This window comes from Pleurodeles waltl, chromosome 12 (assembly GCF_031143425.1).
Source record: "Pleurodeles waltl isolate 20211129_DDA chromosome 12, aPleWal1.hap1.20221129, whole genome shotgun sequence".
Classification (NCBI taxonomy): Eukaryota; Metazoa; Chordata; class Amphibia; order Caudata; family Salamandridae; genus Pleurodeles; species Pleurodeles waltl.
This window is the reverse complement of record NC_090451.1, coordinates 335816644-335828645: the sequence shown is the minus strand read 5'-3', so window position 1 is coordinate 335828645 and position 12002 is coordinate 335816644. Positions and strand designations below refer to the sequence as shown.

General features: G+C 41.8%; 1 protein-coding gene across 1 annotated transcript in view; it reads right to left on the bottom strand.

Moving 5' to 3' along the window:
• Positions 1-9198, bottom strand: part of LOC138267494 (transcription initiation factor TFIID subunit 4-like) — a 1241721-nt gene extending 1232523 nt beyond the window's left edge. Inside the window, exon 1 of the mRNA XM_069216487.1 lies at positions 7812-9198. Within this exon, the coding sequence (XP_069072588.1) occupies positions 7812-9060 (1249 nt within the window). The 5' untranslated portion in view covers positions 9061-9198. The remainder of the gene's footprint in view (positions 1-7811) is intronic.
• Between the last annotated feature and the right edge of the window lie 2804 nt (positions 9199-12002).

Sequence of the window (12002 nt, the reverse complement as noted above, 5' to 3'; positions counted from 1 at the left end):
ATGGCATAGTTAAAGATATCAGAGGTGGAGATAGAGAAAATAAATTGTGAAAGCTAGAGTCAAGATACGTTATTGCACTAGACACTAAGGAACTTTAAGGACTCAATAGTAGTGAAGAGATGTATATACATTTGCATTAAAATGAATTTTCTCAGAGGAGTAATAGCAACAAAAAGAACAAATAAGGAGTAATTACGTTATTATATAAAGCCAGTTTCATGCTCTCAGGGTATTAATGATAACAATACAGGGAGTGCAGAATTATTAGGCAAGTTGTATTTTTGAGGATTAATTTTATTATTGAACAACAACCATGTTCTCAATGAACCCAAAAAACTCATTAATATCAAAGCTGAATATTTTTGGAAGTAGTTTTTAGTTTGTTTTTAGTTTTAGCTATGTTAGGGGGATATCTGTGTGTGCAGGTGACTATTACTGTGCATAATTATTAGGCAACTTAACAAAAAAAATATATATACCCATTTCAATTATTTATTATTACCAGTGAAACCAATATAACATCTCAACATTCACAAATATACATTTCTGACATTCAAAAACAAAACAAAAACAAATCAGTGACCAATATAGCCACCTTTCTTTGCAAGGACACTCAAAAGCCTGCCATCCATGGATGCTGTCAGTGTTTTGATCTGTTCACCATCAACATTGCGTGCAGCAGCAACCACAGCCTCCCAGACACTGTTCAGAGAGGTGTACTGTTTTCCCTCCTTGTAAATCTCACATTTGATGATGGACCACAGGTTCTCAATGGGGTTCAGATCAGGTGAACAAGGAGGCCATGTCATTAGATTTCCTTCTTTTATACCCTTTCTTGCCAGCCACGCTGTGGAGTACTTGGACGCGTGTGATGGAGCATTGTCCTGCATGAAAATCATGTTTTTCTTGAAGGATGCAGACTTCTTCCTGTACCACTGCTTGAAGAAGGTGTCTTCCAGGAACTGGCAGTAGGACTGGGAGTTGAGCTTGACTCCATCCTCAACCCGAAAAGGCCCCACAAGCTCATCTTTGATGATACCAGCCCAAACCAGTACTCCACCTCCACCTTGCTGGCGTCTGAGTCGGACTGGAGCTCTCTGCCCTTTACCAATCCAGCCACGGGCCCATCCATCTGGCCCATCAAGACTCACTCTCATTTCATCAGTCCATAAAACCTTAGAAAAATCAGTCTTGAGATATTTCTTGGCCCAGTCTTGACGTTTCAGCTTGTGTGTCTTGTTCAGTGGTGGTCATCTTTCAGCCTTTCTTACCTTGGCCATGTCTCTGAGTATTGCACACCTTGTGCTTTTGGGCACTCCAGTGATGTTGCAGCTCTGAAATATGGCCAAACTGATGGCAAGTGGCATCGTGGCAGCTGCACGCTTGACTTTTCTCAGTTCATGGGCAGTTATTTTGCGCCTTGGTTTTTCCACACGCTTCTTGCGACCCTGTTGACTATTTTGAATGAAACACTTGATTGTTCGATGATCACGTTTCAGAAGCTTTGCAATTTTAAGAGTGCTGCATCCCTCTGCAAGATATCTCACTATTTTTGACTTTTCTGAGCCTGTCAAGTCCTTCTTTTGACCCATTTTGCCAAAGGAAAGGAAGTTGCCTAATAATTATGCACACCTGATATAGGGTGTTGATGTCATTAGACCACACCCCTTCTCATTACAGAGATGCACATCACCTAATATGCTTAATTGGTAGTAGGCTTTCGAGCCTATACAGCTTGGAGTAAGACAACATGCATAAAGAGGATGATGTGGTCAAAATACTCATTTGCCTAATAATTCTGCACTCCCTGTACAATAGTAAGGTATATGAATAAGAGCAGCATTAAAGATATTTATACAGAGGCCACATGATGTGAAATGGAACATAACAACTGAATCAATTTTGAGCATACTTGACAAAAGGGCAGTTAGAGAGGCAGTTCAATGTCATAGACACTATGCACTTGTGTATGAATTAGAATATACACCCGATAAATAGCAGACAGATATTTAGGCATGGGTATAACACATGCGTGGGAGATATGGTATGGTCTATTTTATTACTATCAATATCGTTATGCTTTTCTTGGGTGTTTTCCTGGAAGATATGTTTAGGTGCAACAAATGTGCATTATTATTTCTGACAAAGCATTTATCAGAGATATGAAGTTGAGATAATTTGATTGAATTTTAAGGCAATAATGTGTCAGGTTACTCATTGGTTTGGCCTTGAGTATTTGTAACAGTTACTGATGCGATCATGTGATATATAAGGAAAGTCAAAATGGCGACCATTAGGTTGAGAAAGGCGGAAATGCCAAAACGCGTTCCTGTGTAGAATAAATTGTTTTACTTTCAAACACTCGAGGAGTGCCATACTTCGGAATCAAAGGAGAAAGTGAGATATATATATTAATAAATATATAGCTTTCTATTTTTTTTCTTCTAAAAACTGTATGGTTTCCCGGTGGGAGGGGTGGCAGGGGCGATCGTGGCCCCCAGGGAAACCATACATCTATTAAAAAATAAATTGTCCCCACAAGAGGTCAGCCCTGCTCACGGGCGATCCTCTGTCAGTTTCATTTTAACCCTGGGGCGCACGATCGTGCTCCCTGGGGAGGGAGGGGGGCATTTTCAGACAGGGGTGACCCCACCAAGTGTAATCTCTGGTGTCTAGTGGAGTTTTGTGGCAGTGGATTACAGCGCAGCTGCGATCCACAACCTGAAAACCATTTCAGGAATCTCCCCTTTCAAATGAGGCCTTCCTGAAGGCTGGGGAGGCCCTTTCGGGCCAGTTTTCCCCATCAGAGCAGAAAGCGGCCCTACCAGCTGCTTCCTGCTCCGGTGGCGAAAACAAACTGATGTCAGCGCATCTTGCGGTGCACTGACGTCACAGAGGGGCAGGTGGGGGGCAGGGGGAGACACAAAAGCAGTGTCTCTCGAGAGATGTTTAAATTTAAAAAAAAATAATCATAATTTAAAACCCCTCCCTGGCATCGCCCACTGGTCGTGACCCGCAGCAGGGAGGGTGTGCATGTGTCGGCCACGCACTGAAAAGGTTAACACAGCGAACTCTTGTGACCCACAGGCTCCACAATGTGGGAGGCATGTTCTCTGATTCCCTGGAGCGAACAGTGACTTATTTAATAACAGAACGCTCTACCTCTCACATGGACCAGTTCTTGTTACACTGTCTTCATAGCACTGTACATGCCACTCTACCTGCCTATCCTGCTGAACCCAAAGATTCCCCCCTCACTTTACTGATAACTACTCAGGATAATGCCCATCTCACCTACTGACTCTACCGCTGTTCACTCCAAATACACCCCAGTGGCGGAGAGCGCTCAACGGCTGCCTATGAGAAAGACCTAGGGTATCTCCTCACTGATCAGATGTGGTATTACTGCTGTGCACAAACAAAGCTGGTCTCCACTAACTACTGGCATAAACTCCTCCATTATAAATATCTACCCGCACCTATACTACCCGTCAGGCCCTCACTAAACTTGAACTAACGAGATCCCATCACTGCCCAAAGAGCGCAGTGGAGCGGGCAGACGTTGCGCACCTGTCCTGATATTGCCCAGACATTTCTGCATTTTGGACAACTATTTTTTTCATATTATCCCGCATGGTTGACCATGTATGTACCTCCAGTGATGGCAAATCCATGACATATCATCCACTTTAAATTTTGTTGTTATGTTTCCATCAGTGTATCTCTGCAAAAACTCTTAATAAATTAATTAATTAAAAAAAATAATCTCAAAGGAGCAGTTACCTATGGCAGTAAAGACACACATGCAACTTGCATGGGAGAACAAGAAAAAAAATACACTTGGCCTAGAAACAGCAACAATTCTGGCAGTATGTCAACACCTTATGCCACAGAAAGTGCAAAAGAGGAAACTCTGTTCCAGCAGAAAAATGAATTGCACATGTTACGATTATCTGACATGAATCTAGCCGTCTTGAGGATTGGCGATAGGAAAGTTCTTCTCATGTAATAATGCAGATGACCTCATGCTTTTAGATCACACGAAAGTCGACCTGCAGAAGGCCCGGAATACACATAATATAAAGAACAAAACACACAGTCAATAAAGCAAAACTAAAATTGTTATTTTTGGGTGTTACCTGAAAAAAAGCGTCATGAAACAGAGGCTGGGGTCAGACGGGCTTGACTGCATACAAAACTTAATCTTGGGGCTTGGCTCTGCGAAACTGAAAAAAAACGACCCTAAAGCTACAAACAAAGACGAAAGGAAAGATGGTCATACACGCCCTCTGCAAATTAAATAACACCCTTAACAGTACAACGGCTATTAGGAGGGTCATCAGAACAAAACTCCTTCCCTTGGTCAACTAGGCACAGCAAGCATTTCCAGGTTTGCTGGCAGCCAACTTCGATAAGCTCCAATGCTTGGGGTTCAAGAAAAAGTTATAACTGCCTTCCTACACAAGGAACACTCTGATTAGACTAGAATTAGGCCTCATCAATCAAAAACTCGGTTGCATGACCGATTTGGTGAAATACTTTTATCAGACAACTCTGGCAGCAGAGAATACCATGAAGACAGTCCTAAAAACAATCTTCACAAATAAGAACAATCCTTGGTCAACTAATCTCAAAGTCGCGGAAGAGACGCAGCAGCTGCCAGTGGAGAATTTGGCTCCAAACACCACCAACTACACAGCCATTGAAAAGGGGATAAAGAAGCAAATGCAACTCTGCTGACATCAAATTGACATTAAAGCTCTACAAGCAAGAGGCCTACACAACTCCCTAATGACACCTCAAATAAATTGGTCATGCAAACCACACCTTTACAAGGCACTGGAAAAATGTGGACTAAATCCAATACTATGGACAAGACTGGTGCCACTTCCAATAAGAGAACTGAACCCGGCCTGGAAAACAATTGAAAACATCATTAGCTCATATACTATTTTGCTGCCCGGCACCGCATCTCACCCGTCTCACCCTCTTTAGGTCAATCTTCCTACATCATGAAACTCGATTGGTTCAAGAGGCTCAATACCTCTTTTTCACCCTGGAAACCGTGGTGGAGATGGTCAAATGTATTTAGAAAATGTATATGTCAAGCCTGACTACTGTCAAAAGGCAAGCCGCCGGAAAACAGAGACCAATGGCCGGTCTCTGCCCCACTCTTTAGCAAGGAGCAGCCTAGCATCTAATAAATTCAGCTCCAGCTCACATCAGTAACTTTCGCCTCTAGAGCACTGGACAATTCGCTGAAACATCCCGTCTGTTGCACTGAAATATTTTTAGTCATAACTTAGTTATGAAAATATTTTTAATTATGCTTTTACATTGTTATATGTTTTTATCTTGTGCTACGTACATATTTATAATGGGTTTAGGTAACAATATAATAAAGTAATTCATACTTCCTTCCCATATTTCTGTGTGTGTGGGGGGGGAGGTAATCGGCTAGTTCCCATAGTTTCTATTAACTAATATCAGAAAGAGAAGTCTCTGATTGGCTCGAGTTTGCTCATTGTTTCTGTTTGTGGTGACAACGGGCAATCAGTATTGGGAACTGGGAAAGGACTGAAAGAGGATATTCAAAATACACATCAATGTTGGGCACAGTTAGCTCCATTCTGGCCCATTATAAACTACTCTTCGGGAAGCAGCAGACACTCCGAGATATTCTCCATAGTTTATCATGTACAAGCTAAAGGCTGTAAATCTCCTCATGACCTCATTTTTAGGCATGAGAAAAAAATCCCACTGAAACACCATGGCTGATAAACAACTAGAAATTTAAGAACATGAAGCACATGATATGAGTGAACTCAGTAAGTTTTGCCTATAAAATAATACATTAAGGCGCGCTACCGCAACAAACGTTATACGAGCCAGGCGTCAAATCAATCGATCTTTAGGCACATTCTAAAATCAGCGTGAGAAGCAAAGGTTGCCTCAATCAGATCTAATCCATTATTTCACGTTCACAACAAGAGTTCTTTGGAAATAATTATTCTTAGTCTTTATGGATGTAGCAATGAAAAAGCTGTCAATGTGACAAAGACTTACATTTACAGAATTTACAAATTCAACACGTCCCAGTGCATTTCGGGTACACTTCGCCAGGGGAAAAAGTCTTTACTGCGGAAAATAACCCATCTCGATTGTGAACTTGAAAAATACATATACACTTTGTTCTAATGTGCAGAGTAATTGATAATAAATCAGAAACCCTCTATTCCATTAAGTGCTTCAAACCATACTGGTCAGTACGCAATACCGAGGTAAATCCAAAAACAGTATATTAACAAAACTGAATTATTTAGGTACTGTAATCTAAAGACTGAACATGGATGCTTCAGGGGGAAAGATCGGACCATATGTAGTCCAAGAAAAGAGAGCACAAAAGTGGCCAAGCAAATGCGCTGTGGAAGTAGTGCAAAACTGAAGCTGCAATAGTGCACAAGTGTGAGAACAGCTGTACCATACATACCTCGCAACCAATGTAGGAGACATGCGTAAAGCCAAAGCAGCACTAAAAATATGAAGCAAACATAAATAGGTGTACCATAAACTGCAAAGGACCTAGATCGGTACACAAGGAAGTGTCTTTTTAATTTTATTATCGTGGCCTCGTATGAAGCCTGTCATTCGAGTACTTAAACAATTTCCATAGCTGAGACATATTAGAGTCTCGCATTCCACTTAGACACCTGAGTGCAAGAAAGTGACAGATCCCTGCTTAAATGTGGCTAACACTGACGGGTGACACAAAACCTTATTCCAAGAAAACTTTCAGCCTAGGACAAGACCACCAAACTTGCAACTCATCTCCTTTGCCACAATGTCTCCAACGTCTATCACTAGATTTCAGGAACATAATTTTGAATTTTCGGGCATATGGTTCCAATTAAAAATAACGTTATACATTTTTTTCTTGATTCTGCAAACTTGTAGACGCTTTCGGTAGAGATACATAATGATGATGTTGGTCCTCCCACCGCCCTCTCCCACCTTGACATATAAGGACATTTCTTCAAGCCACCTGTATTCTCCAGCACTGCATAAATACCGAAGACGAACCTTCTGTCATCTCAATTTTTCTTTAAATAAATGCTCAAAAGGGGCCAATTCTCTCAATGCAGTCACCCTCCCTCCATTGCATGCTGTTCTCAGCAATCAGTGTGGGTGTGAAATCCAGAATAAAGTCTATGGATAGTACAGGGAAGTAAGTGCAGTAATCACACATTTTCTAGACGGATTTCCCACTCCTCCATAGATGGTCTTATTATCGTAACCTTTTTTTTTTTTTAACCAACGGGTCGGTATCACACACCGTTCCGTAGTTCTGGAATGCAGAAAGGAGAGTCAAAATAAAAAAGACAATAAGGCTCCAAGCATTACAAGTTCCCTTATCAGGTGCTATAGTAAGACCTGGCAGTAACTGGGTTGGATTTTGTTGAAGAGGCCACACAATAAGACTTTTAAGTGTCAAGCAAAAAATAAATATTGGGTCTCTGTCAAATCCATCAAACAATTTCACACGTCCAACGGATATTTTTACACGAAACAAAAACAACTGTAAATACTTAATCCTTTAGAAGCATGTTTTTTCCATTTAGGATCTCACCGTAGTCCTTAAATGTAGAAATCTATTTGTATCTAAGCTTATTTTAACAATATGTGAAAAGTCTATAAAGTTTTTTTTCAAAATGATTATTCATGTGTAGTATCAAAAACACCAATATGGAATGCAGAATGGTGTGTCTAAATTAAAAGCTCAAGTAAGCGACCAAAATTACAACTTCACTTACCAGGTGGTATAGTAAAACCTGGAGGCAACTGGATTGTGCTTTGTTGAGGAGGCCGCACAATAAGCGGTGGGGCAACTATTCTCTGAGGAGTCGCCATCGCATGCCTCAGTGATGGCGACAATGATGGGCTGCACATGACATGTGCAACTGTGTTCTGTTGCATGCCACCAGCAGTAGAGGCTGGAACACCCAACCCATGCAGGGACGGTGCAATAGTATTGCGAAGAGTGTCGTTGTTGGACACTATGGAGGCAGAACACAGAGTATTGTGCGTTAGGCTAGTGGGAGGCATCATCATTGGAAGAGACGTTGAGGGTTTGCAAACTGAAGCTCCTGCTGCAGGGGGAAGTTGCACTATTGATGTTTTAGGCTGCTTTTGAGAGTCTAGTTTACAGTGAGTTATAGATAGGTTCTCGTGGTTGACAACGTGTGTTACTGACGTTGGTGCGTAAGAGCGCCTTGCACAGTCTACATTTTGCATAAACACAGGGTCAACCGAGCTACAATGCCCGTTTTGTGTAATGGCTGCTATGTGAGCTTGGGGGCTCTGAAAATGGACAGAGGACTGGTTGGCACCATACATCAAGTTGGCTTGAAGCGGACTTTGATGGGCGGCAGGAGGCGCCGTTTTGGGACTGCAATGAATAGTCATGTTTAAACTGTTGCTGCTTGCACTGTTGACTGCCCCTGCAGGATACGTATGCAAAGCGGAGCCGTGCTGAGTAGGCTGATGGAAGTGAGTACTAGCAGCAGGCGGCGTGGAGCTCATCGTAGGTGTAGCTAGAGAACCTAAGGGTGCAGAGCTTGTCTTAATAGCTGAGGCAGAAGGGCTCACCGGTGGCAAAGTGGCTGCTGGTGATTTGGAACTTCTTAGCGCTGTGGTTGGGACAGAGGGGCTCATTAGTGATACACTTGCATGGGGAGCCATCGATGTTGTGACATGAAGTGCCTGTTGCTGACTGCCCGGACTGTTTACATGCGCACCTGCAACAGGCTGAGCACTGACAGTAGGGAGAAGCTGGCTCTTGCCGTTGCTCCCAGTAGCTCCTCGTAGACTAAGCACTGAGCCACCAATTCTGTGCTGCTGCTGAGCACTGCTCAGCCCCCGAGACGCCCAAGTGCCAACCCCCGCTGCACCAGCCCCATGCCCGGTCAGCTGCGATTCGAGAGAACCCACTAAGTCGCTGACGGCTTTTTCGTCCACCTCGGAGAAGAGCATCTCCTCCAGGGGATCAGAGGGGCCCGCCATCTTGCTTGTCTGCGCTCTCCGAAGCCTTTGGAGTTCCGTCTCAGTGCGCCTGCGATATTGCCCGGGGCATGATGGGAATCTGGTGACGACATAGGATCCCCATCCCGGGCAAATGAGTTTGCTGTAAAGGCGTGTTTTCCTTGTCACGGGTGTCGCAGTTGTAAACACGGCGACGACATGCGGGGGTAGGGCAATTGGGCGTAGTGTGGGCGGGGCATAGTAACTGCTCTATCCCCAAAGGAAAAAACAAACCGAAACAGTAGCTCTATAAACCAGTTTGTATCGACGGCGTAAGGAAAGTTGGCGCATTCATTATGGGGAAGAGTCACAGCCGTGCAACCAGGCCCGACTTCAGGGTCTAACAGTTCACCAGTAGCGCATGAGCCAATCTAGGAGAGGTTGTGGCGTAACTGCCAGAGCTGCCTACTGTAGAGCTAGATAACTAGTCTCGGCGTTGGTTGAATATCCTGAGATTCTGGGCAAATCACTTAATCTCCCCGTGCCTATAAAAACATGAATGTGTGTGTTCTTGTGTGATGTAACTGGTTCTCATGTAAAGCCCCCCCCCCCTTAATACCTTCTGGTCGTGTTCGAGCCATATAAAACAGCAGTAACAACAAAAAACAGAGCCTGAGTCAGAAGTACTTGCATTGCTCCCTTCGTGGTTTTGGTACATTTTGTTAAAGAGTATGTCTTTTTTTTTCTTGGACAACATGTCGAGTACATTAATTTCTAAAACACATGGTTCCTAGCATAAAGATAATGTATACAGTGGTTTTATTGTTCTTGCTCATGGCGTTTTAAGAGAGGAAATTGCAAATGCATTTCAGTCTATAGTCTAACTGGTTGTGGAATCTGAAGTTTTATTTTGGGGGGGCAGACAGTGATGAAGCAGAAAAAAGAAAGACTAACAAACATTTATATATCATGTAACAAAATCGTATAGACAATGTGATTTTAGCAAAGAAAAATAATGTATGTAGAAAATGTTCCCACAAAGTAGTTCGCCATTAGTATAAGCAAGCTTAATTAATCACGAAAACTGACAAATATATGAATATGTCATAATTGAAGCTATATTCTATGATTTTTTCGTTAAAACTGTTATATGCTTAGCTTAAATTTAGCAGAGGCTTTGGCCTAGTCGCCTGGTCTCAATTTTAACGGCGTAGTTTTCACTTGTAAAAACAAAGACGTGTTTTAACCTTTAAAAGCTGTATTTTTCCCGTAGAATGAATAATACACTTATCTTAAAGTTGCGTGCTAGGCAACTTTCATCCCCTTTGAAGCAAGGTCAGTTTCTGCAGGTGCAGACAATGAGGACACTGATGCAGAATTAATTGGCAACTTTGTTGCTACTTGTGTTCCAAAACTCAAAGGACACCTTATGCGTAGATGAGCATTAAGATAAAAGACACTGTTCATTGGTTAAAGAGAAACCACCCCATGGACCCTCCAATGGAAGAACCTGAAGAATTTGGAACGTTTCTTATTTAATCCCACCGTACGAAGAGAATCCAGCCATTTTCTTTAATGCCATTTTGAAGCCAGATTTGAGAAGCCATTTTGATGACACTCTGATGCTTTTTCTCTATCCCAGAGAGAGAGACTTTAAAGAATTCTCACCCTAGAGACTTTAACTTTACTTTGCCTTGCCCATATAATAACTTTTGCCCCATTTTCAACTTGCCTTAAACTTTGCCCCTTTGAAGTCTGCCCCATGCTGATCGAACCGGTACCTGAAGGACGAAGACTTATCTTGAATGCTGATTGTATTTGGTAATTATAAAAGGATAAATGTATTATTCGTTGTATTTTCCTTCTTAGGTACCAACTGCTTATTTTGACAGAGCCTAAGCTAGAAGTTTTCTAAATTTGTGTTGATTAAATTCATTTTTGCATGAAGCCCCACATGCTAATGCTAATCAGAGGTTAGTTGAGGTATTCATTTGATGCACCGTGCTGAACTGAAATCTTGTTATGCTGACCGATGTATGCAATTAGTCAAATTCAGTTACTTTTATTAGTGATTTGCATTGCTATAGCTGAGTGCATTATAATCCGTCGCTATGGACAGCCAGTAATGTTCGTATATGTGTATCATTTGATTTTGAGACTTACTTACATTGTGTTAGCTTTGTTAATATAGGGAAATAAACTCATTAACTTTTAATAAACGGGTGTGCTTATTTATGACTGAAAGGTGTGTTTAATTATTGATTTTCCGTTTAACTAATTTGTTGATTGATCACTAATTGAGTATTAGTTATGGATTATAAATGATTATTGATTATTGATTTGAGGGATCCGACAATTCTTTGGATGAGGAGAGCTCAACCCGGTCAAAAGGTTCACCGACCTCCGGCGTGTCCAAGTATAAGTAAATTATAAGGACTGGACGCGCTATCAGTAGATGGTAGCAACAGTGGCAAATGGCGCCTTCCAAAAAATACACTGACGTAGTTCCATACGTCTCACTCTAATAGGGCTTAACCGAAACAACTTTTAAAAGATACATTTGGGTGCCCATATCCCAGGCCAGGTTTTGGAAAAATTGTGATAAATGGTTATAGTCGATGACGTTTGCTTATTATGTTCATACAACATTTACAAGTATACAAAAACAGCATACTCGCAAACATTGGTAGAAGCAGAATACTAAACAGTAACTATTTTTGAAAATATTTGGAAACAGTGCACAACATAAAACTTAACTATAACTAGAGTTTAGATTTTTATGGACGCTATATTGAGAGGGGCATAATAGTAGCAGAACAAACCTGTTGCAGAAAGAACAGTAAACCTTGAATGTGGCCACTAGCAGGAGTGTTGTTACAGAGACAAAATTGTAAAAGTTTTTGACAATCCGGAATAAATGTAATATGGGGAAATGAGTGATTTGCAGGATTCTGACATCTGTTTTGTAGCTGGCAGAAATGAAG